The sequence below is a fragment of the Triticum aestivum genome, chromosome 5B (assembly GCF_018294505.1).
Source record: "Triticum aestivum cultivar Chinese Spring chromosome 5B, IWGSC CS RefSeq v2.1, whole genome shotgun sequence".
NCBI lineage: Eukaryota > Viridiplantae > Streptophyta > Magnoliopsida > Poales > Poaceae > Triticum > Triticum aestivum.
In genome coordinates, this window is record NC_057807.1 from 86,315,699 (window position 1) to 86,342,083 (window position 26,385).

Sequence of the window (26,385 nt, forward strand, 5' to 3'; positions counted from 1 at the left end):
GCCGACCCGCAACCGTCCCGCCGCCGCCCGTAAGCCCCCTTCCTCCTCCGCCCGTCCTCCGCCGCCCGTAAGCCCCCTCCCCCTGACTGACTCGACTCCCCTGGCCTCCGCGCTCAGTTCACCGTCCCAGATCTCCGACTGCATCGCCTCCCGCGGCGGCAACATCCACAACGTCGGCGTCTTCGTCCCCGACGACGCCCCCGTCTTCTACGCCCGCAGGTACCCCATCCAACTCACCCCAGCCTCCATTTCCCATCCTCCCTCTCTGCTCCTCCCTCCTTGACCTCTCCCTCTCTGATTCTTCCTAGGGTTTATCTTGGGTTTATAAAGTTGGTAGTTTTGTCATAAGATTTCATTGAGGATCGCCATGAGAAATAATTTCAGTGGTTAAATAGGACCAGGAGATGTCTAGGGACAATATTTTGGCCATATGGTTAGCAATGTGAAGGGAATATGAGAGATTAATTCAAACTGAATGTATGTTTGTAACTGAATTTTTCTGACAGTGTGTTAACTGAATTTTCGCACAACAATGATCTGAATGTCACTGCATTTTTCAACACATGGACTATAGATAGTTCTGCTTAACAAAGATTGACAGAATAACCTATGGTAAGGGACAATCCGACCATGGACTTCTTTTCACATTTTTACACAATATTCTTGAAGTTTTGTGCCAGCTCGAATGAAAACTGTGAAACCTAGGTAAAATTGGGAACAGTAGTGCAACTTGGCATATCGTTGTCATCCTGTGTGATTCTAGTCAGTTTCACGTGTTCCTTCACTCAATGGGTTTTGAAAGAATTGGCAATAACTGGCCACTTATCTTCATTTCAAAGCCCAAGTTGCAGCCCTTTAGATTGACAACTGGACAGAAGGTATCTTCTAGTAACTTTAGAGTGGAAGGCAGCTTCACTCTGTAGCTATATAGACAACTTCAAATTGGATGGCATGGAATACATTGTTGGGGCTTTCACCTTTTCCACTTCGCTTGGTATTTTTTTTTAAATGTTAGACACAATAACATAGTTCATATGCGATATGTGAATTTTCCTTTTCTGCATGTCACATCAACCTGTATTACTCTCACAGTCACATTGCGAGGCATTGTCTTGCTTCCTCATGAAATAAATAAAAAAGACCAACACAGGCTCATGCCCAGTGCAACCTAAAATTAGCACCTTCTGTTTAGATGTTTATATTTACAACTTATTTTGTTAACATAGTAACAACCAGACTTACCAATCCAGCTGATATATTGAATATGACTACGTGGACTTCACTTTATCACTTGTCAGACTTCTGCATCCAATGAATTGGGGCTGTCTGATATTTTTTTTATAAAATGACATTCTTTTTAGAGTTTCAGCTTTTATGTACATACATTAAACTAAAAAGGTATCTCTACCACTACATGAAGTATAAGCATGCATTCTAACAGAACTATGTCTCTATGTAAAAGCATTCATTCTAAAGAAGATACCTTTGGTAAAATGTGTTTAACTTGTAGCTTCTAGCTTAAGTGAGTAGCCAGTACTGTAGTGAGTAGCTTAACTTGTTTAAGTACTGCCAGTTAGTAGTACTACTAGTGAGTAGATGAACTCCATTTAACTAGCTTAATTGAGTTTCAGTTGTGTAGTGAAGTTCTTCTATTTTGTATGATGCGGTTCACGCTTAAACTGTCCTACTATGTAGTATGTTGGATCATCTATGTACTATGTATGCTGTGGCATGTGGTGTGGTCGATGCTGAGATGTCAACTCTATGTACTATGTATGCTGTGGCATGTGGTGTGGTCCGAGTAATCAGGTTTCAAATGATTTTGAATTTTTATGATTTTTATGCACATAGGTGAAGCCACTGACTACACTTCAGGTTCTACTCCTGGAACACTTCATGAGTTTTACTTCATAACTGGAGTATTTTGATGATATTGGGGGGTTTTGTCTCCGAACATCGTGTCGTGATGATATTGTGGGGTGTTGTGGGGTTGCAGCTGGGCGGGGGTGGGGTAATGATTTTGCAGGTACCCCGAGAGACCCTTGAGTTTGCTGGAATGTCGATTAACTTCCGTTCCGACAAATTCGGGTACTCCATATGTCCTATTTTCAGCAAAGGTCATGCTGAAATTTTCCATGAATTTTAGCATGACTTTGCTAAAAATAGGACATATGGGGTACTTGCGACTAATGCATGGGCCGGGGTATCTTAGTACTTAATTAAGTAGGATCAACTGCTCCTTTATTCTTGCTGCATTAAACCATAGGTGGAAATAGAGCCAAGTGATTAGGCTCAACTTAGAGTCGACAAACCCTAAATTATAAAACCTTGGCTTTTAGGGTGCCTCGGTGTCGATAAAAACCTAAATGATGAAAGCTTAGGCTTTTAGGGTGCCTCGACGTTGACAAATCCTAAATGATAAAAGCTTAGCTTTTAGGATGCCTCGGTGTCGACAAACCCTAAATGATGAGGCCATGATCTTGTTCCTTGACAATAACCAACTTTTTGATCAAACTTTTTTCCTATTTAGAGCGAAACATGGCCCACAACGATGAGGCCGGCGGTTCGGGCAAGCAATTCTGGGGGCTGTCCCAGGAGATGGAGGAAGAACCTCACCGCTTTGAGGACGCCGTGGAAGACAACGATCCTGACTACACAACCCCTAGTGGCGTCGGGGATGACACCATTGATGGTGCCGCCGAGGATGCCACCACTGATGATGGCAGCGCACGCACAGATGGCAGCCAACCGAAGAGGCAACGGAAGGACCGGTGCTCGAACGTGCTCAGCACCATCAAGGAGGAATTTACTGAAGTGAACTCCGACGGGTATCCAACGGCGCCCAAAGAATTACTCAAGGGGTACTCGGTTCAGCTCGGTTGCATTCTCCGAAGCACCGTCTCGATGAACACCAAGAACCTAAGGCATAAGGACCAAGGGAATTTGCGCAGCCTCCTCTTCATGAAGCTACACGAACGATAAAAGTTCCCCGCGGACTTTGCAAACACACGCCTCTCAGGGAATAAAGTGAACAGTGCCGCCCTCATGAGGATGAGCACGTCCCTCTCTACTTGGAGAAGCGCGATGAAGAAAATGATTGACAAAGGTGATAGTTATGAGAAGATCAAGGCGAAATATCCTTCGATCAGCGAAGATGACTACAAGGAGTTCAAGATCAAGTGCGAGAGCAGCGCAACCGTGGAATCAAGTCAGTGGGGGAAAGAAATGCAGGAGTTGAACTTAGGGGTGCACCAACTCGGTCCCGGCAGTTACAGAGTGGTGGAGCCTATATGGGACAAGGAGGACGCAGAGCATGCCGAGCAAGGCCTACCGCCCCGCTTCGAGAAATACTGTGACAAGCAGACCAGGAACTTTGTCAGGGCTTGGTACAAGAGGACCCGGTAACAAAGGAGCTTACCACAGATCTGAAGACCAAGGCACTTGAGCTTGTTCTGGTAAGGAATACACCTCTGCGTAATTAGCTCCATATGGTTGCATTCTAATTAATGAAGCCAAATTTCTAAATGGTTCACATTCCTTCTGCAGGAGACTGAAAGCAGTAGCGCGGGGTCGTCTCAGAGCTCCCCTTGGGACAACACTCTAAATAGGGCGTTGAACGTAATGCAAAACAAGGATAAGCTCAGTAAGCCGTCCTCAGCTGGTCGTGTGGCCGGCAAAGGCTTTTCCACAAAATGGTCGTCATACTATACCGCTGGTGGGCGAAAGGAGAAAAAGACCAACTCGGAAAGCTAGTTGCGCAAGGTTCAAGAACTCAAGGCACAAGTGGCGCGGATTCCGGAGATTGTCCAGGAGCAAGTGCAACAACAACTGGGAACGATGCTCACCGCCATGGTGCCTAGCTTGATTCAGGGGCTGACGACGTGGATTGCGGGCGGCCAACAGGGGCCACCCCCGGTTCCCAGCTTCACGGCCAGCAACTCGCACAACGTGCAGGCGGCGCCATTGGTGTCTCCGGTGGAGGTGGTATTCGTGTCTCCGGCGCTGGCACAGGCATTGGAGCTTAATGCACCCGGGTGTACGCTGGTCGGCACCTCGCCAGCAAGCGGCCCCTCCGTTAGTTGCACGCCCGCCATTGGCGGTGCCTCGACATTAGCCGAGCTCGATGCCATCACGGTAACTAAGCCTCTCGGCCGATGACTTCATCTCCTTGCCTTTGACTGGGCATCCCTGACACCCTACATGTTTTTGCAGGGCGCCGCCGATGTTCCATGCACTCTCCTGCACTTCGTGGGTGGTGAGTTGATCAATGTCGCCAAGGGCAGAATCATTCAACCGGGCAACCCCGTGTTCCACGGTAATTCGATGCCACCCACCGTGTATAGGGTTGAACTGGTTCGGGTGCTGCCAGGCTGCGACGAGTTGTTTCCTCCGATTCGACCCACTGGGGCCGACCAAGATGATGTGATGACCCTCAGTGCCTGCGTAAGATGGCCCCTGCTTTGGCCGAAGATCCAAATTCGTTTGGGGGCGGGGGACACCACCCCACAGACAACACCGCCAGTCGTGCCGGCGCCAAGCCATGGCAAGACCGCCACAACGCTACCGGACATGCCGGACATGCATATGGCACAGGATCCGGATGACGATGACAATGACGACGGTACATTTACCAACGTCGATAAGTACTTTGCCAAACATGGGTACGGTGACGAATTCTGCGAGCCTCCTTCTCAAGAACCCAACCGTGAAAAAGACGACCGCGATCTAGCTGGTACCGTTGAGAAACCCAATTGCAACAGGCGTCGTCTGGCATTCAGTTCTCAGGAGACGCCTCCAGCTGCCGCCTTCATGGAGCCTCAGATAGCCGAGGTGCGAAATATTATCAGCCCCAACACACTCAAGAAGGCGGTCTATGAGCAGAACTCGATCCCATTATAGCAGATGAAGAAGAAGGGATGGAAACGAAAGAATAACAAGGGCACCGGTGCGAGCCAGCCAGCACCAATTATGATCCATGCTCTGGACGGGCCACCTTCACCTAAGGCTATCTCGAGGAGGGTGCATGTGGCGGGTAGGGTGATGCTACCGACAAATCTGCTCAATGCTGCAACCGGTGCTATGCGGAATCTGCATGACAGTGTTCTTTCTTTGGAGAAGCAGCGTCTCTCCCAGAATGATGTGGCATACCTGGTTTTCATGGCCAAGGTGCCAGAGGGCAAGGGCTTTGTGGATAGCGGCATCGGGGGTACGATCGTCCTGCGGTTTGATGACATCTTCGCTATGTTTAACCTTCATCCGCTGCACTACACCTTCGTTCGGCTGTTTTCGCTGAGTATGGAGATGCGGATCATTAGAGAGAAGACCCCGGACATCGGGATAGTCTACCCCTTCTACATGTGTGCCAAGATCTTGGGCAGCGCTGGGGACCGACAAGTCGCGAGTTCACACCTCGAAGGCGTCATTCTGGCAAACCCAGATAAGGATAACTTCCTCGTGCCTTACTTTCCCGAGTAAGTCATCCCCTCACCGCCCCGTAACATATGATTTCTTAGATTTCGATCATTCTTATTTTTTTCTAACATTTCATGTTTTGTGCAGTGACACACATTGCACACTCATCCTCTTAAGCCCGAAATATTCCATGGCCACGTATTTCGACCCGGACCGTGAGTCGAAGATAGACTACACAAATATCAAGAAAGTTCTTGATGCTGCTATCCCCGGCTACGCCAGATCTGGAGGAACCTTCAAGAGGCCAGTTCATAGGTATGGCAAGCACGTGTTCACCCACAATACGATGTTCCCCTGTGTCAAGCAGCCGCCTGGCGGTCAGAAGGATGCCTACTACGCCCTCCATCACATGCGGGCGATCGTACGAGACCATAATCACCTTGTGCTACCAAATAATCTCAAAGATTGGGCCACACGCTTGTAGGCAATCCAAGACGCGGACATCAGACAAGAATTCTTCCGCATCCAGTCGGACTTTGCGGAAATCATCCATCAAGATGTCCTTCATACCTCGGGGTAGTTCTACCTCAGACCTCAACCATCCAACAGTGAGATAGAAACAACGCTACAAATGCAGGCTGCCAACGCCCGCGATTTCATGACCATCACGAAAGACGGCGGCTTCATCCACGCTCCGGTCCCATGAGTCGAGTCGAAAGTAGTGATGCTATGTAGTTCTGAATTGTCGATTGGCTCATGCTGTAATATTAAACTTTAATGAACTTGTATGTCTCTTTGGTTTGGACAGTCGTTCAACTTATATGTAATCGATGCTATTTATTAGTAGGACCATGAATCGTGCTATTAATGTGTTGTTTTTCTCTTCCGATCCTATTGTTGCATACTTATATATTGCTTATGTATTGTTTGTTAATTGTTACTAACGTTTTGTTTGACTAGTGCATAGTGATGCCGTCGTATGTCGTGTACAAGGGTAAGGTTCCCGGAATCTACGACGACTGGGAGGAGTGTCAGAGACAGGTTCACCGTTTCAGTGGTAACAGTTACAAAGGGTACACCACTAGGGCGGTGGCGGAAGTTAGATACGCACGCTATCTAGCGGGAGAGAGGAGGGAGCGTTGGAGGAACCGGATGAAGACCAGTTTCATCGCGATTATGCTCATCGTGATGACCGCAGCTCTCTTCTATGTGATGGTAGTTTAGATGATCGATATCGACTTGTAATGTGAAGACAAACTCGCTACTCGCAATTTCGAGACTTGTAATGTTCTAACTTTGTTCTGTTTTTAAATTCGGAGACTAATATGATGAATTGTATTTGGAGACTAATCTTCTATTGTATTCGATAAATCTGATGTTTATATGTTGTGCTTTTTATATTATGTGCAGTAATATGTTTTGTAACCTGTGCAAATATCATACAAGAAAAAAAAAATCTCTAATATTCATACTAATGGCGCACCACTCCGCGCACTAATGGCGCACTGCAGAAAGGACACTAATGGCGCATCATCCTCTAGTGCGCCATTAGTAAGCCAAAGCACATGGCTAAATATGGCCCCCTGGAAGGCATACTAATGGCGCACCATGGGCTATACTAATGGCGCACTACCTGCTGCGCCATTAGAATACTAGATACTAATAGCGTACCTGTGGTGCGCCATTAGTAAAAAATTCTAATGGCGTGGTGCTAGTGGCGCACCTGTAGTGCGCCATTAGTAGGTAAAACAGGTGCGCCACTAGCAGGCCTTTTCCTAGTAGGCGCACGCCAAAATATGAAGGGATGAGTAGTTTGGTGTTTCACCAAACAATCTGGTTTTGCTAAAAAAATGATCTGGTAAGGGGAGTTTCAAAGTTGATAATTTGCACGCCATTCTATTGATTAAGTGTGCTGCAACAATGAAGGCCTCATCCCAAAATTTTAAGGGCATAGATTCTTGGGCAAGAAGAAACATACCGACTCCAATAATGTGATAGTGCTTCCGTTCTTCCGACCCATTTTGCTCATGTGCATGGGACATGAGACGTGGTGAGAGATCCCAATCTTTGTGAAGGAGTTTAATTTTTGTACTCCCCTCCCCAATATGTTTGAAGAGCAAGATCTTGGGGTCAAATTGTCGTTCAATAAGGTTCTCAAAGTCATGAAATTTTTGAAAAACTTCAGACTTATGTTTGCTTAGGTAGATCCACGTGAATTTGCTAAAATCGTCAATGAAACTGACATAGAATTTTTTTCTTCTACCTACGGTTTGTACCGTAGGACCCTGCACATAAGAAGAAAATAATGAGTTCTAAAGGAACTTTTGATTCACTCACTGATTTTCGATACATCAATTGGTGACTTTTGCCTTTCTGCCAGGCATCACGTACAAACTCATTATTGAAATTGCTACCACATGGGAGATTATTTTTACTAATGATCTTCCTAACAATGATAGAAGTTGGATGACCACCTAAACGTCGGTGTCACCGATCCGAAGATGGTTCAGTGACACTAAGAACTTGCCTCTTGACATACGATCCCACGTGTTTGACAAGATAGAGACTTCTCCTATCCCTGCCACGAAGAAGAACCCTCCTCGTTTCCCAATCCTTAACAAGAAAAGAGTAGGGGTGATTTTCAAGAAAAGTGCCATTATCTATGTCAGGCCGACTTGCTGGAATCAAACTTTCTGTAGCCTCAGGGACATGAAGAATATTGTTTAGATGAAGGTCATGGTCAAGGGTATGAATAGTTGTATGACCAAGGTGATCAATAGCCATACCTGAGCCACTGGCGGTGTGGATCTGCTCATTGCCGGTTTACCTGTCCTGGACCGTCAGCTTCTCCAAGTCATTGATGATATGGTTAGTTGCACCTTGCACCACTATCCATATACCAGTTTGTATCTACCCTATACTGGGTGCGATCATGTTGGCTGAGCGCGCATCACTCCTCAGGTAAGAGGCGTTGAACCTCTTCCAGCACTTCCCAGCTGGGTGTCCACCCTTGCCGCAAATCTGGCAAGTTGGTTTGGCCGCCTGGTTGTTGGAGTAGTTGACACCGCTGCTATAGTTGCCTCCGCCGCCGTTGCCGCTACAACCGGCATGGTTGCCTGGCTTGGTGAAATTGCGGCCGCGGTCACCACTGTTGCCCCGCCGCCTTGTTTGTTGGTGTAGTTGCGGCTGTGATCACCGCCGCCACTGGCATTGCCGTTCTGCTGCTTGGTGAAGCGAGCACAAGTGCCCGCGTTGGCGGAGGACTCAGACGCCCCATGCCAAAGGTTCATAGTGGGCCGGAAGCTTAGGAGCTGCGAGTACAGCTCTGGTGCAGTCATGGGCTCTAGCTGCGAACACATAGCGGACACAACCGGGTCGAACTCCTCATCGAGCCGGGCGTGGATGTGAGAAACGACATCCTCTTAATCAACCTTCTTCTCTAAAGCTATAAATTCATCGCATAAAGATTTTATCTTACCAACATATTTAGTGATGGTGGAGTTTCCCTTCTGCAGGTTTGCCAGCGCGATTCAGACATTAACATTGTTCGCACGCGTGTGAGAGGTGAGCATCCCCTCGATTGTGTTCCAGAGCTTCGCCACCGTGTGACAGCTGACAGGAGGCCACTCGGATAGCCATCTCCCATGGCAGCGTGGTCAGCAGGTAGGAAAAAACCTGCTGATCCTTCGTGCATAACGTCGAGAAGTCGGGGTTAGGCACCTTGGAATTCGTCTTCCCATCGTTGGCGGTGACCTCAATGGTTATGGGCAGCACCGCCTTCCAGGTGTCGAGGTAGTCTGCCATCTGCGCCCCCTAATGGTAGAGAGGACGATGCTACGCCATAGCACCTGATTACCTTTGCTGAGCTCCTTGGTTGCGGCGTGAGCAGATGGAGAGGAGGGGAATGAACTTGAAGAACTCGCCATGGATGATTTCGAGGCTAGCTCTGATTGCCATGAAAGGAAGGAAGTATGGAAACGTATGCACTCCTCGTAGGGACGCTCGTGTGTTTATTTGCTCAGGAGAATACAAGGTGCAGAAGCTTGTTGGTAGGCTTGGCCCCAAATCCAAGATATACAAGATTGGGCTTATCCTTGCTAACGACTTGCCTTGTACAATAACACCCACACACACACGCACACACAATTACATCATGACACATTGTCACGTTACACAACACACGTAAAAGCCTATTTAACATGTGTTCTAGTTTTGGCCCATTCACAACTTACTCACTTTCTAGAATAATGTTGCTCAAAGATCTGCTGTTACCCACTTAATGTCTACAACCACTGGCCTAAATAGAAATTGATGGTTTCGTCCCTGTTGTTCAAATTTGTGACATGATATTTCCTGTCTTATCGTTGTTAATTACGTGAATATACCACCGGCCTGGCCGGATTCTTGGCTATGTGAAGCTTCACTTAGGTTGATGGTCTTCATCTTAAATTTTGGTTTGATGGAGAACTAGATTGTTGGGGAGGGGATGAAAAGTAGAGAGGAACGTGGAGGAACCAAGTTGACATGAAATATAACTGAAATAGAAAACTGGCGCCGCTTCTAATGATCCTTCTCATAGAATCGCCACTGTCAAAACTGTGAGAACACTAAAATATATTGGTCCCTTGTTAATGATTGAAGAAGAACGGAATCCCATAAAATGTCAGAACACTGTAACATGTTGGTCCCTCATTCCTGACTCGCCGCCGTCCCGGCGATCCACCGTCTCCTTGCTGTCGCTAGCTTTGACGCCCTTTTCTTGTGCAACAAACTAAAACAAACTAAAGCTGCAACTAGATGTATATCCTTTTTGTTGGAAGCATGCGTGTCCACGCTAGCTGGTGAGCAGCGGGGTTTTAGCACGGTTGATGAGTGATGAATGAAATTCCAAATTTGCAGAAGAAAAAAGGGGGACGCTATTGACCTAGGCCGCCCAGTGCAGGTTTGGTCCCATGCCCACATGTCACATCGCGGGCAGTTTCTACTTGCTCGATCACGCCAGCTTACCATTTACTCACATCGGACAGTAGGGTTCGGCTGTCATCCTCAGAAGCTTCCCTCGTCCTGCTCCGAACCTGACCTCCACCACCAAACTCCCAAACCTAATTCTCTTCACCGCCGGACTAGCAGCCGTCTCTGCCCAAGGAGATGGAGGCCGGCGGTAGTAGGAGAAGTGCGACTACCAGGAAGAGGAAGTCAGCCGCACTCATGGGCGAGGGCAGTCCGGCTCCGTCGCCGGCGGCAGCGCCCGATCCCGGAGCGGCTGACCACGATGGAGGTGGAGACGGGCGAGATCTCCACCTCAGCGACCTCCCCGACGACGTGCTCCGGAAGATTATTTCGGTCCTCCCCATGAAGCAACGCGGTCGCACGCAGATCCTCGCGAAACGGTGGCTTCCCCTCTGGCGCTCTCTTCCTCTCAACATCGACTGCTGTGAAATCGCCCGTTCTAATCATGGTAAGCTCGGTGATGTCTTACAACGCATAATTTCCTCCCAGCAAGGCGACTGCCACCGCTTCTGCATTCGCCCACTCTTGGCCACGAACAAGGAGAACGATGCTGCCGTGGACGCCTGTCTCCTGTCCCCCGCTCTGAATAAACTCAAGGAGCTTGAGTTCTACCGTCGGCCGTGGCACAATTGGCAGCGGTTGCCGGCACCAACATCTATCTTCCGTTTTTCGCACACCCTCTGTGTCGCCCAATTCGGACATTGCACACTCACGGACGACATCGTTCAAGGGCTTCACTTCCCGCAGCTTAAGAAGCTCGGTCTTGATTATGTCTTCCTCTCGGAGTTCTCACTCAGCAGCATGATTGCCAGCAGCCCTTCTCTCGAGGTCTTGCTAATTATTCGGTGCAGTGGAGCCCGTTGCCTCCGGATCAATTCATTTACCCGTAGAAGCATTGAAGTCGGCAATTCTTCGCCAGATCCATGCATGGAGGAGCTCATCATCGAGAGTGCCCCTCATCTTGAAAGATTATTCCATCTTGATCAGAACCAGGATTTGCATGTATCAGTGCTCTCGGCACCTAGGTTGGAGTCCCTAGGTTGTTGTACTAACTCCACCAGGCTCGTGTTTGGTTCCACAGATATTCATCAGGTAAGATCTTCATTTTTACCATCCTCAGCCTTCTATATAACTTGCATTTCAGTGCATACAGAAATTACATATGATTTGCAAACCTATGTATATTATTGTCTAACGTTGGATTTCATGATTTTATGAAGGGACCGCGCATTGCAATTGGTAGCCTTTCAACAGCACTGTGCAGAATCAAGTCTTTGCATCTATGTATGCGTACTCTATGTTTGGACATGGTTATTGAATTGATGAGATGTTTTCCGTGCTTGGAGAAGTTGTACATTCAGGTGATGATTGTTTCACCGATAGTACATTTTGTTTGATTGCTTTATTGATCTACTTGTTGTTCTGAAGTTGTTATGTATTTGGTTTGTCAATGTTCTTTTCAGTGCGAGAAATCTGGGACAAAGAATTTGTGGCGTCGTAAACACCGGGACCTTCTCAGATCTTTTGACATCTGTCTAAAAAAATTGTATTGGATTGTTATCGGGCCAAAAAACCTGACATTGATTTTGTAACTTTTTTCGTACTAAATGCTAGAGTTCTAGAGTCGATGACAGTTTTAGTCAAGAGGAACGATGAGGAGTTCTTGGCAAAACAGCGTCAGAAGCTTCTGCTAGAGAGCAAGGCTTCAGATGGGGCTGAAATTAATTTCGTACTCAAGGTGGACGCAAATCCTGGGACATATTATAGTATAAGTCTGTGATTTTGATTTAATGTACATATGGATGTGTGTTGTATTGGTAACTCATGAGCTTTTCATATTAGCGAATAAAAGAATTTATGATGGATGTGTCATTGGGCAATGCATATGTGAGCAATTAGTATTTAGAATGCTTTCTCAACCGAAGTCTCACTTTCAACGATAGTTAGAGTTAACCGTACCCTCAAAAGGTGAAATCAAACAAAAGATACGCAAATCCACCATGTAAACACTCGGCATAGACAATTTCAGCGAATTCATATAGCCATAATGTAATTTTCACTTGTTTTCCTCAACAACAAAGCTTTTAATCTCAAACAAGTTGGGGTAGGCTAGAGGTGAAATCCACAACAAAAAGCCTTTTCACTTGTTTTCCTAAAGATGAAAACAAAATATTAAACCTTGGAGATCCATGCTTGGGTACCATGGAACATAAATAGTCATGTAATGCACAAACCGGCCCTGGGTAAGAAATCATTGCACATATCTGACACTAGTGCTTTTAAATGACTGTGATTTATACTTCTTTCAGAAAAAAAGATAAAGTGGTTGTCTTCCATATTTTTCTAAAAAGGACCAAAAAATCTTCTAGAAACTATAAAAAAAATGCAAACATGACTTAGAGCACTTTGCAGTGATATCATTAAACTCTAACCAATAGTCAAATTCCTAGCTAGATGAGGTCTATCTGTAACTTTCAAGGTATTGAACAATTTAATTCAACAATTGAGTGGTAACTGTTAAAAGATAATTCAGACGAAGGATATATGTTTATAAATCTTATAGCATATAGCTAAAGGTTGCTGAACGATTGTGACATATTGACTCCTCGATGGTAGTGGAAATAATATTAGCCTAAGCTGCATAACATGAATTGCGCCTATGAGGCGCTCTGTATACTATTATTTACTCTATGAAGCTTATGTATTAACACCACTGTGTGAATGGGGGTAATCCTCCTTTTCGGAAAAGAAAAACACGGTGTTAATGGGGGTTACTATTGAATCTGTACTAATTATATGATCAGTCTCATCACATAGAGGAACAAATATGTGAAGTGGTAAAAAAGGATAACACACGGTTTTTTCATTGCAAACAAGTTTTTTTCTTCACAAAACAAGGAGTACATGTCAATAGACATATAAAGGAGAAGATAGTGCATAGTGTTCTAGGATGCAGACTAAATCATTACGTATAAATCACATGGCTGTATAGTTGTTGTGTTAACCAATTGAAAATGCTTTGACATCTACATATTTGGATGTGGTTCACCTAGTTATTATTAGACCTTTCTTGCTCATTTTCGAAACAAAACAATAGCTCTTGGACTATGACGGAGGGCATGCAGGCCTGAGTATCGTACTATGTAACAATGTGTTTCTTGTGCTATGAAAATGGGAGCAAAAAAAGACAGAGGATTACCAAGCTATAGTTATGTCACTATTGTCATATGATGATTCAGTTATGTCTTCCATTGTAGAGTACAACAGTATTGCAATAATATTTTCGTGCTTATCAAACAAATTGACAAAATTAAAGTTGAACTTTATTATAAGCTGGGTACGCAAATACAACCATTTGATAAAATTTTCAGTTCAAAGGAAAAAGAAAACTAAAATGATGTACGAACTGAAAAGGGCCAAAGACCGTCATATTAATATACCACCAGATTGTAAACACATTCAAATACTGGTCAATCTACATAAGAAATGTTGCTATATCAGAGTAACGAACATAGGTTTGGATGGGATCAATGACTTTTTATCAGGCTCCCACAATGAATAGGCCTGAGACAGAAATGTTTTGCTATAACTGAAATACTATTGCACCTACACGGCAAAGACAATCTGACAATAAATTTAAGGTATTGTTGGGTGATTTCTTAAACCATTGGGTTCTTGGTTTTTGATATGCTAAATCCGGGTTAGAGTTCCTTTATTGACACTTTCTAGTATTTCTCTGAACTTGATTAGTAGCATGCATGTTTATTCGAACTTGCTTTTATGAAGACATCTTAGTGTAGCACAGCCGCGTGCAGGCAGACAAGCAAGCTGTAGAATATGGCACAACATTCATCCTCACCATGATCTGGGCTCCATGCATGCATGAAAAAGTTCCTTTTTTTAGAACGGAGACGCAAGGAGCGTCCGGTTTAACTTAATAAAGCCCACGAACAGGCAGCATCCGACAAACAAGATAGTCTTAAAACAAAAGGAAACGTGGCCGAAGCCTTAGTTTGAACATGCAACCGGCCTAGGCCTGAGAATGAAAAGGCAAAAGTTCAAACATGCCAACACGGGCATAAGCGGAATGATGATCAACATCTAGTGACGGGCAGCAATCTGGATCAATCGAATCCGCTCCATCGCCTCTTGCATCCGCTCAGCGTCCCACCGTTTCCCCAAGGGCATCCAAGTCCGGAGGAACAAATGGCATTTGAAAATAATATCAGCAGGGTGAGAGGGAAATTTGTGCTCAATTGTGATTTTGTTTCTAGTAGTCCATAGAGCCCAGAAAAGCGCCCCTACGCATCTCCAAAGGACTCGACCATACCCACTCCTATGGGCCAAGAGAATATCGCGGAGGTCTCTACTCGAGTGGGGATTCCAGTTTTGATCAAAGGCTTCCCGGACCGCACTCCACGCGAAGCGAGCGAGGTGGCAATTGAAGAAGATGTGATTTGCATCCTCATGCGCACCACACATCACACAATTGCCATCGGACCGCCCGTTTCGTTCTACTATGTTGTTCGAGGACAGGAGGCGGTTGCGGAACATTTGCCAAAGGGAAACTTTAATTTTGAGGGGCATTGACACTTCCCATAGCCCCCTAGCTATGTCTAGTGTCGGACCCTCCGTCAACTTAGTGTAAAGAGACTTAATCGTGAATTTCTGAGAGCTCGTGAGGGTCCAAGAGACCGTATCGGCCTCAGGTCGCAACACCAGTATCGCAAGAGCGTTGCGTAACTCATCCCAAACAGCCCGTTCGGCGTCAGAAAGGGCCTTTTGAAAGTAATAGCTGGTGGGTTGGTTCTAAGCACGTTGGCAACAAGGATATCGATGTTAGTAGCAAGTTGGTATATGGAGGAGTTGCTACGCCACAACGGATCCTGAACAAACTAGTGATCTAACCAAAATCGTGTGGATTTCCCATCATTAACGCCGATCTTAGCTCCTACCGCAAAGGCCGGTTTGACAGCCTGGATCCCATTCCAGAATGTCGACCCTTTGGACTTGGAGGTAAGGAAAGTTCCGTCGGGGAAGTATTTCGCTCTCAGAATATCCTCCCAGAGCCCCCGCTAATTTTGGGCGAGTTTCCATAGCCACTTGGAGAGAAGGGCAACATTCATAAGTTTGGAGTTGAGAATCCCAAGGCCGCCAAATTTCTTTGGCCGACAAATCGCTGCCCACTTAACTAAGTGGTACTTATTTTTGGACCCATTTCCTTCCCAAAAGAACTTGGACCGGGGCGTATCGAGCTTGGCGTGAACACCGTCTGCTAGGAGGAACATGCCCATGGTAAACATGGGCAGAGAGGAGAGACTAGTGTTCGTCAGAATGAGCCTAGCTGCCGAAGACATGAACCGACCACACCATGGACTAACCCGGTTCGCCACCTTGCCGTACAGGGGTTCCCATTCTTGGATAGATATGTGTTTTTAGAGATGGGGAGGCCCAAGTACTTAAACGAAAAGCTCCCAAGCTTATAGTTCAGTAGGTTGGCAACCCGCAAAGCGAGAGGTGCGGCCATCTCAATGGCTATCACCTCACTCTTGAGAAAATTTATCTTGAGGCCGGAAACGATCTCCAATGCAAGTAGGATGAGCTTGATCGAGGCAATACTGTGATCGTCTGGCTCGAAGAGCATCATGGTACCATCCGTGTATTGAAGGTGAGAGACCCCTCCTGGAATGAGGTGGGGGACGACACCGCGGATGTGGCCGACACCCTTCTCCTTAGTGATCATGGTCGAGAGGGCGTCTGCAACAAAGTTTAAGATAAGAGGGGAGGAAGGGTCCCCCTGCCTAAGCCATCGTTTGTTGCGGAAGAAGTTCCCAACTTCTTCATTTATAGACACCGCCGTCTGCCCCCCCGAGACCAGCTGCATTATACGGTGCACGAATCCTGACTCGAATCCCTTATGGACGAGGACCTCGCGAATGAACTCCCAGTTCACTCAATCATAGGCTTTTTCGAAGTCCAGCTTGAGGAGCACGGCCGGTTGCCGGGTTCATTTAAGCTCGTGGACAATCTCCTGAAGAACTACCGGTCCCTCTAGGATATTACGTCCCTTGAGAAAAGCCGACTGGCTACGGTTGATGATTCTTTGCGCCACTGGGGCCAGCCACGTCGTATAGGCCTTTGCACAAATTTTGAAAGGCACATTAATGAGGGTGATAGGATGGTATTGTTTGATGCAGTCCGCCCCTTTGACCTTTGGAATTAAACTAATGACCCCAAAGTTGAGGCGCTAGATATCTACCGTGCCTAACGCAAAACCATTTATGATGTCAAAAATTGAGCTTGGAGCATGGGCCAAAAACGACGGAAGAAAGCCACCGGCCAACCGTCCGGGCCGGGGGCAGTGTCAGGCTTCATTGAACCAACGGCCCTATCGATTTCCTCCGTGGAAAAGGACAAGGCTAAGAGGTCATTTTCAGCATGAGAAACTTGATCTTCGCATCACATATGCAAGGGACTGCTACACGGGCAAGCTGCACAACATGGCATACCATTTATCCAGGCCATGATCAGTGTTCCGTCAAGTAGTTTTTTGGACGGAAAGCACATCTGTGATGGCTTGTTATACTGTTATATGGTTCCGCTCGTGTCATCTATGGGAGGAGCGATATCGGAGGGGGGGTATATATCACTCTGTTCGGAATCATTGGCTTCGTTATTTGCTGAAAGATTAGACTCGTTGAATTTGTGCCTTTGGTGCTGGATGTGGCCTATTGGTAGTTAATATCCATGCATATGTGCCACTTCCTCCAATCTAGGGTTGTTGGTCATTACCGTTAGTGCATCGCAACCGAGGCGGAGCGGGTGCATCATGCGAATTGTTGAATTATGATGCTTGGCAATCACGTGTGTTTCTCCTGCAAAATAACGTTTGAAAATGGCCATAATTGATGTGTGAGTTTGTCGTATGCCCCTTTCGCTCGTGATGTCATACAAATAATGAACAGAACTTGCATGCATTGGATATAGGAATACGTGCGAGAGAGAGGGGAGACGAGAAAGTAGCAACATTTTTATTATCAACCCTAATAAATTTAGCCTGCGGATGGAGGAAGTATTTAAGTTTTGCTTTCTTAACTACTCTGCAATGCTACCAATGATTACTTCTTTATCGTTGCAATTTCTATTTCGTAATGTGAAAACTGGTGCCTCTGATGCCTACCATTGTGTCCTCTGAAACAAATCATGAGTATATGCTTCTAACACTATTAATGATTCATTATAATTGCATGTGTGCTTCCATCATAAGGATGTGATGCTTCCAACAATGCAAACCCTGCTTTGTAATCCTTAGTTGAATTTATCTTTAAGAAGCAGACGCATTTAATTTTCTTCCTTTGTGAACAATCTTATTTCTTCTCTCCAAGAGACTCCTCTGTGTGGATCATGCACCTTTTGGTAGTGTGAACTGATTAGTTAAGTTTGTTTATATTATTGGCACAACTTGGTTAATTAATTGTTCTACCTGAAGAAATAAATACCCAGATTACAATTATCTGTTTACTATGGATACGATATAGTGCAGTTTTCAGTTCTTTCCAGTGAAACATTTTAGTAACAGATCAAGTTCTTTTGTTGATTTTTTTGAAATGGAGGCATTAGATTTACCTCATCTCATTAATTAATAAGAAGAGAACAGAGTTTGGTGGTTAGATGACCACATAGGTCAAAACACAAAGAGATCACTCTCCCGGTATTAAATTACCCACATATTTTGCCACGGCAAACACCCAGAGCATTGCTTTCGCCTTGATCGACGCAACCACTGGCCGGGCAAGGAGGCCCCTTGTTGCGAAATACTCTCACATTCCATATTGCCCAACAGACAAGCATCTTCAATGAATTCTACACCTTCATGTTGGCATCGGGTAGCCTACAACAAGAATCTTATCAGTTTGGCACTGATGAAAGAGCGGACCAGGTGCTAGTCTAAGATTGCAACCCCTGTCAAGCGTTGATCATGTTCCAAATCGTAATATTGTAGCGGCATTTCAAAATGATGTCCATGCGGAGATGATTCCGGTTCTCTTTTTCACAACTGGCACAGGCCATAGTTTGGCCAATCCCTCCGAGCAAATCTATCCACCGTCCAAACTCTATTTTAGAGAGTGAGCCATGAGAAAAATCAAATTATGCATGGTTTGCAAACTTTCCACACCATCCTTGGCATGCCAGAATTTATAAACCCTGTGAAATGCATATCCTATGAGCAGAGGCAGTAGAGTAGCACCCACCACTGGTGAATTTTCATCGAATAGCATCTTTAGTGCCCATAGTGAGCTGCACCTCATGGACCTTGCTCCATAGGTTGAAAAATTGTTTTATGAGATCGACTATGAGACCCACTTGCATATTGATGCGACGTACCAAATCCCTATTAGCCAGGGCCTTGGCTACTTACGATTTAGTGCGCTTGGAAAGGGCAAAGATGCCTGGGGCGATGTCCTTCTACTTTTGCCATTGTAGCCGAGGAGTGAACCACCGTCGGTTAATTATCATGGATCTTATTATCACAAAACTATAATCTTTTTTTTGACCAAAGAACAGTAGGGCAAACCCCCTACGGTGAGTCATTTTTTCATTAATAAATAAGGGTATCAAAGTACATAAAAATGGTTGTTGGGGTGAGAACCAAGGAGGTACTATCTAGAGGAAAAGTAGAAGGAAATTATTGGAAAATTAAATATTGTCTATCCAAGAGGACATGCCCTCTTTTAGAGTGGGCTTAGCCCTTAACATGGTCATTTTGAAACATCTGGAAAAATCATTCTTGCATTCATTTATTGAGCAAGGGATCCCTTCAAAAATCATCCCATTCCTTTGGTTCCATATGCTCCAGCAGCCAATAATCATTGTTTCCATGAAGTGGTCAATTTTATATCTGTGTTTAGCATCAATAATCATATTGCTGATCTCCAGATCCGAATTCCATTCAAAACCAATGTTCCACCAAAATCCTTGACTAAATGGACATGTGAAAAGAAGATGAGTCCTGTCCTCAATGTCTCCATTGTTGCATAGAACACATAAAGTGGAATCCAGATGCATGTTTTTTCGGATCAGAAGATCACATGTATTTATTCTGTCATTTAGCATTAACCAACAGAAAAATTTGTGTCTTGGTAGGCAACATGATTTCCATATCCATTTAAAAGTGGCAGCAGCATCCTCACCATTCATAAGATATCCATAGATCTTCTTGGTAATGTTCTTATTATTGCCCCATTTGAAGAGCCATGTGTCCTTGTCATAGGTGTTTATGATATTATTTAATTCTCCTGATAACAAATGGAATTGCTGGTGTGCTTGTATGGATAATGGAAGTTGAAACAAGCTGTAAAGATTATCCAGTTCCTTGGCTTCTTTGACTGATATGCTTTCCTTTTGGGTAAAAGAGTGAAGCTCAGGGTACTTAATTTTCATAATATCACCATTCCAGTTGTCATCCCAAAGCAAATTAGTGCAACCAGATTTGATGTCACAGGTAGTCATCTACCTGAAAAGGTCAAACATTTTCATTCAATCCTTCCACCAAAAAGATCCTTTGCTCCTATTATAATGTGGGACATCATTATTGTGATAGTGAGCTTCCCAAATTAGCTTTACCCATGGGACATCAACTTTGTTATAAAACTTGAACATGTGCTTTATAAGAAGAGCTTTATTTTGTTCTCTTAAATTCAGAACCCCAAGTCCTCCTTGTTGTTTGGGTTTGCAAATCATCTCCCAGCTGGCCAGACATTTGCCTCTTTTATTGATTTCATTTCCATACCAAAGGAAATTCCTGCTTGATTTATCCACATGATCCAGAATGGTAACATGGACTTTAAGGGAGCACATGGCAAATATTGGCATGGAAGCAACAACAGAGTTGACATAAGTGAGCCTACCAGAGTGGTTCATGAATCTGGCAACACCAGAAAGTCTCTTATCAGTCCTAGATATAACTGGGATGAGGTCATGAACTGAAGGCTTGGTGGTGCCCATAGGAAGCCCCAGTCTGTGTTATGAAAGAAAGGTAGTATGAAAGTGTATGCACTCCTGGCAGGGGTGCTTATATGCTAAATATAATACAAGATGTGGCAGTTTGTTGGTAGGTTTGGCCCCTAGTCCAAGATATACTAGATTGGGCTCATCCTTGCTAATAACCTGCCTTGTACAATAATACATATGCGCCCCCCCCCACACACACACAGAGAGAGAGAGAGATATGAAGCTAACCTTGCCATTTGCCAACCTTGTAACACTGTGATTTGTCAAAATATGAAGCTAAAAATCACTAGCAGTATCTAATTTTTGCAACTAAAATTCAGTAATTAAGCATGGATGAAGGCAAGGAGGCGTGTTCAGCCAGGCGTGCAGCGGGCGGCGCAGTACTATTCAATTTGACAGCGGGCGACGCAGTTCTCGATACGGCTTTAATGTAGACGAGGGAGAGGGTAGTTGTTCCCGAAATGTTGAACGGCCAATGATGCATCCTCCTTCAATTAGCATCGTGTGAATGCATGAGGGAAGTAATGGGAGGACCCGGAAAAGAGGCGGCACAATGTGAATGCAATGCAGTTTGCACTCATATAAAGGCGCCCCTCCATTCCAATGCATCTACCACATCGTACGCTCCTAAGCATTTGCCTAAGGACCTACAGTAATAAGCGCAAAAGTGCCCACTCCAGACCCATGGAGGCGATGCGCGTGAGCAGCCAGCGGCTGTGCCAGATGGTCCACGACGCCGGCCTGTGGCATGGCACCGTGGATCATCTCCATATGGTGTTGGCGACCGGCTGATGGATGGCCGCCGTCGACGCGAGCTATGACTCTCAGTTAGACCAGATGATCGTTCGCACCACCAACAGGTTCACCATCATCAAGAAGATCGCGGACGATATCGCCGTACTCCTCTAGCCCGTGCGCCCGGGCTTCTCATTGCCTACCACCCTAATCGGCCTCCATGGTCGGAACCTCTTTCAAGCACTGGTGGCCCTGCGACTGCCCGCCGACGCCACGAAGAATGTCCACCTGGAGGTCGCGCTCGCCGCGAGGTGCCTCGCCCTGCAAGAAACCATCGACCTACTCATCCATGTGTATGAGCGAATCATGTACATAGGTATCTACATGGCAAGTGAGGACGCTATGACATTGGCCTTCTTCAACCAGCTGGAAGCGTTGGATGCCTTTGTTGAGAAGCACCTTGACCTTGCCACAAAATCCGCCACTCCTTAGCCGCTGGTCGGTGGCGCGGCCGACGCACTATGTTGAGGAGGAGGAGGTCGTACGTCGATGGATGCATGTTTCTTCTTGGCTCCTGTAACCACCACTGCGATTGCATCATCTTGGCCTTAATTCTTATTTTGCTATTGCATTCTCGTTTCAGTCAATACGGACATTTGTGATCCCTTTGCTCAATACAGACATGTCCGTTCCAGTCTTATTTTGATTGGCTTGAATGAAGGTCTATCCCGCTGTTAGGCGCCGCGGCGCGCTCTGCTCGCATCCGTTAGCGTGCTATGCTCGCGTCCGTCGGTGCGCTCATCTTGTGGACAACTTTTTCTTGTGTGTTCAACTGCTATACGCATATATATATATGGTTGCTCGCCGTTGAGGTGACTGCGGAGCGATCTTCTCTTGTCCCTCCGCGCGCGCTTTGCCAATGGTTGGGCATGCGCACGATCATGTCGGGGGCCCTATATGCATGCGGTTGCGCCACGCGCGTTGCCACGGGATGCAGTTACGTGCGGCACGATGGAGTAACGTGCTGCAAATTAGAACTGCCATCAGGGCCTGCCAATATTCCTGGCCGTCCGGCTTCCCCTTTAATTCTTGTGGCCATTATAACCTTAGTCTCTTCAACCTTTTGATCGCGCCCCACAACACAACAAGCACACCCACGACGAGACATAGAGAGGCGATGTCCAGCGGCGCTCCAATGGAGTTCGGCGAGCATAGAGTGGAGACTCACGCGAGGGAGACATATCTCTCGTTGGTGTACACCGTCGACCCGGCCGTGGTGGACGACTACATCAACAGCGTTGAGCAGTTGCTTGCTGGAGACAAGTACAAGGTGGTCGGCATCGACCTCCAGCACACCACCAGTTGTCCCGGCATAGATCAGAAGGTTGCCGTTGCCCAGCTGTGCATGCACCATCATGTCCTCATCTACCACTACTACATGGCCACAGAGCCTTGCTACCGTTTCAACAGGTTTGTCAACAACACCAACTACAAGTTCGCCGCGGTGGAAACCAAGACGATTTAAATGCACTCAGTGTTACGGGCATGCCCTGCAAGAACCTTATCAAAATCTGTGACCACTACAAGGTCTGGGGCAACACGAAGAAGGACTCCCTGGTCAAACTCTCCTTGGCCATCATCGACCCCTACTACGAAAAGATGAAGCAGGATGCCCAGAGAATAAGCCCCCTATCCTGGCACAGGTCCTGGATGCGGCAACTGGATGAACCGCACCTTAGGTTCGCGGCCAAGAGCGTGTACATATGCTACGAGATCGTTGGCATGAGGAAGTGCCTCCTTACCCAAATCGATGAGTCCGGATCGAGCCACAAGCAGAGTGTCACATCCCTAGTCTGGTATGACCTAGACTAGCTAGTCATTGTGCATCATGTTTAAATTTCATTTAAATTTGAAATGAGGATTGGTGGAACCCTCAGAATCATTTTTGAAAATGACCCAAATAAAAATTTCTCCAAAAGGGTCCAAGAAAATGCTCATATTGCTCTCTGAAAATATTGGACAGAGATAAAAATCAAACCAATATTTTTAGGAGCTCATGGATATTTATTTTGGCCATTTGGATTAATTCGATAAATATTTGCATTGGAAATATATTAGTTATATATATTAATATATGTCCAAAAAGTATGCCATTTATAAAGGAGCTCTGGAATAATATAGTTAGCTCCTGCAAAAATGGGCATAAGGTAATTAAATGATTTAATATTTTAAATTAAATCAAAACAAATGTCAGAAAAATTAGAAAACAGAAAAGAGGGAGACTTACCTGGGCCTCCTCCCTGTGCAGCCCAGCAGCAGCTGGCCGACCCAGCAGCCAGCAGGCGGCCCAGCCCGCCTCCTGCTCTGTCGTCTTCGTCCTCGATAGAGGGAGGGGAGCGTGCCCGGCGCGCGCGCGCGCCACCGCGCCACGCCACCAGCCTCCCTGCCTGCCTGGCGCCCTTCTCGTCGCCCTCGACGCCCCGGTGACGCCACGCGCCTCCCCGACCCCCTCTCACTTCTCCCTCGCTCTCTGGACCTTCCTCCCCCTCGCTCCTCTGCTTCCCCCCCATGACCGAGAGCCGCCGCCGACGTCGCTCGCAACCACCGTGGCCACCGGCCACCCCTCGCCCTGTCGATAAGCCCAGAAGAACCGCCATCGTCTCCTGCATCGTCTACGCTAGCCCGTTCGACTGCGGGAGCCCTGCATCGCCACCCACGCCGTCTCCCTCATCCCCGGTGCCCGGAGATCGCCGCCGTAAATTCGCCGTCGCAGAAGCTTCCCCGAGCTCGCCGACCCCTCCGTTCGATCCACTGTGAGCCCCTCTTCCTCTTCCCCCTTCTCTCAAGCTCGCGCTCATCCCCTAGCTTCTTTCTCCACCGCGGCCGAGAGCTTCTCGCCGCCGGCCATGGCGTGGCCGTGGCCACAGCCACCGCAGCTCGTTTCCGAGCCCACTGTCGTGCTCACCGCGATCTCAGGAGTCCGTAGCACGCCCCAGCTCCTCCTGCCGTGCTCTCTAACACCGACCCCGAGCTCGCCCGAGCTCCGGCCGCCGCCGAGGTCGACGCCGTGCTCAACTCCGGCCACCTCCGCTCCAGCCGCCTCCACCACTGGAAGCGCCACTCCGCCAGCTCCCCGTAGATGCTCCCCGCGCCCCAAACCATGGCCTGTAGCGCAATCCCGACGCGGACGCCGCCGCGATCTGAGGTCGCCGGCGATTAAACGCCGGCAGCTGACGTGGCTCTGTTAATTAGGCACTAATCCCCACCTACTGACGCTGACCAGTGGGCCCCAGGGCTTAGTCAAAGCTAATCAGCCCAGGTTTGACTCGGGGTTAACCCCAGTGTCACTGACGTGTGGACCCCACACGTCAGGTTTGACCCTGGACAGCCGCGTTGACCCGCTGATGTAGTGATGACGTCATGCGGGCGCAATAATATGATTTCTGGATTTAAATTAAATCAGGAAATTCCAGAAATTGATTTAAACTTCAAAAATTCATATCAATTCAACCGTAGCTCAGATTAAAATAATTTATATATGAAAAATTATCAGAAAAATGCAACCTTTCCATCTGTACTAGTTTCATGCTTGACAAACCAACTTATACATGCTGAATATGGGAAAACACATTATGGCATATATAAGAGCCTACTTTGGAGATGCATTTGAACCTTTGGTTCAAATGGACTTCAAACCAAATGATTTCTAGTTGCATTAGCTCAAACAACATCACATCTTCATGCCATGATCATGCATAATATTGTTGCATATGTTGTGTATTGATTGCCGGCACCATTCCTTCTCGATAGGTCCTGCTCCGGAGCCGTTCCAGAGTACCTGTCTGTGAAGCAGTGCCTCCTCTGTTGATTTACCAGGCAAGCAAACCCCCTTGTTCATTCCGATAAAATCCTACTCTCTCGCTCCTGCTCTCAGTTATTGCATTAGGACAACAACGATTCATCTGCTACTTTGTGCTGCAGTAGTTGAACCCATTCCTCTGCATGACCTGTCATTGCCACAGTAAATAGTTGAAACCCACTAGCATGTGTAGGAGTTGATTGAAGCCATTGTTGTGTTCCTACCATGCTATGCCTGCTATTGCTTAGAGTTGTGTCAGGTCTGGTTCATTGGGAATGAATTGGAGTGTTACGATACGTTTTGATGCTGAGAGTGAAGTGTGTGAACACGATTTGGTAAAGGTAGCGGTGAGAGGCCATGTAGGAGTACATGGTTGGTTGTCTCACTGGAACCGTCCTTAAGCACTGAGTTCTATGTATGATGTCCAATGACTCGATACTACCACACATTGGGCTCCGGGCGCTCCAAGCCCTCTCGACTTATTAACCAACTTGATCTCTGTCCAGGAGTCGCAACTAGTTTCTGGTGTTTGTAGGTAGTGTTAGTAGTCTACCAAGTGGCACCCGGCCAGGTGGGCTTGGGACAGACTAGGCACAAGTGGCACGGTGTACCATGCGTAGAGCCATCCGGCAAGGTGGGCTTGGGAACCCTGCACACATCGTTTGGGGCCGTGAGTAAAACCCCGGCCGGATCTCCTTGCGGATGGAACCCGAATAGGCGATAAACCTGGATTAGAGTCTTGTGTGGTTAGTCAGGTCGTGGCCGACACCCTCGCCAGGCTTCCGCTTGAAGGTTGCCGAGATACATGACGTGTATATGGCGGTAAGTGGCGAGAGCGTGTCTGAAGAGGTACACCACTGCAGGGTTAACATGATCTATTCGAATAGCCGGGTCCGCGGTTATGGACTTCTTGGATGCTTACATGGTACATAGACAACTTGAAGTGGATACTCTAAAATGCTCAAGACAAGTGTGAGTGCTATGGATGGCCTTCTCGTAGGGAGACGGGGATGAATCCATAGTAGTGTATTGTGTGGTGATTAGTGGACTCGTGTACGTTGTCTCACCTCAAGAGTTTCTGGTAGTCGTAGAACAGGATAGCCACAGAGTCAAAGATGGCTTGCTGCAACTAAACCCCACATTACCCTCTTGATACAAATGCATGTATGATAGGATCCGATGTAAGTCTTGCTGAGTACCTTTGTACTCATGTTGCTTTATTTATGTTTTTGCAGTGGAGACTTCGGTCTTACTAGTGTTCTCATGGACTTCGACTAGTAGCTAGTACCTCAGCTACGATCTTGATCGGATGTTGTAGATAGTCAGGCTTTCAGCCTTTTTCATTTATAGATGTCTGT

At 46.6% G+C, this 26,385-nt stretch overlaps 1 protein-coding gene across 1 annotated transcript; it reads left to right on the top strand.

The window, feature by feature from the left end:
* The first annotated feature begins 10,444 nt into the window (after positions 1 to 10,444).
* LOC123115746 (F-box protein At4g09920-like) lies at positions 10,445 to 12,278 on the top strand. The gene is made up of 3 exons (XM_044536842.1): positions 10,445 to 11,514; positions 11,643 to 11,783; positions 11,886 to 12,278. Exons 1-3 carry the CDS (start codon positions 10,561 to 10,563, stop codon positions 12,012 to 12,014), a joined length of 1,224 nt encoding a protein of 407 aa, XP_044392777.1. The 5' UTR covers positions 10,445 to 10,560; the 3' UTR covers positions 12,015 to 12,278.
* Positions 12,279 to 26,385: the final 14,107 nt, after the last annotated feature.

Excerpts from the sequence above, each read along its gene's own strand:
- LOC123115746 (XM_044536842.1), top strand. The coding sequence starts at position 10,561 with ATGGAGGCCGGCGGTAGTAGGAGAAGTGCGACTACCAGGAAGAGGAAG. Across the intron at positions 11,515-11,642 it reads GTTCCACAGATATTCATCAG|GGACCGCGCATTGCAATTGG; the intron begins GTAAGATCTTCA and ends GATTTTATGAAG. Across the intron at positions 11,784-11,885 it reads TGGAGAAGTTGTACATTCAG|TGCGAGAAATCTGGGACAAA; the intron begins GTGATGATTGTT and ends TGTTCTTTTCAG.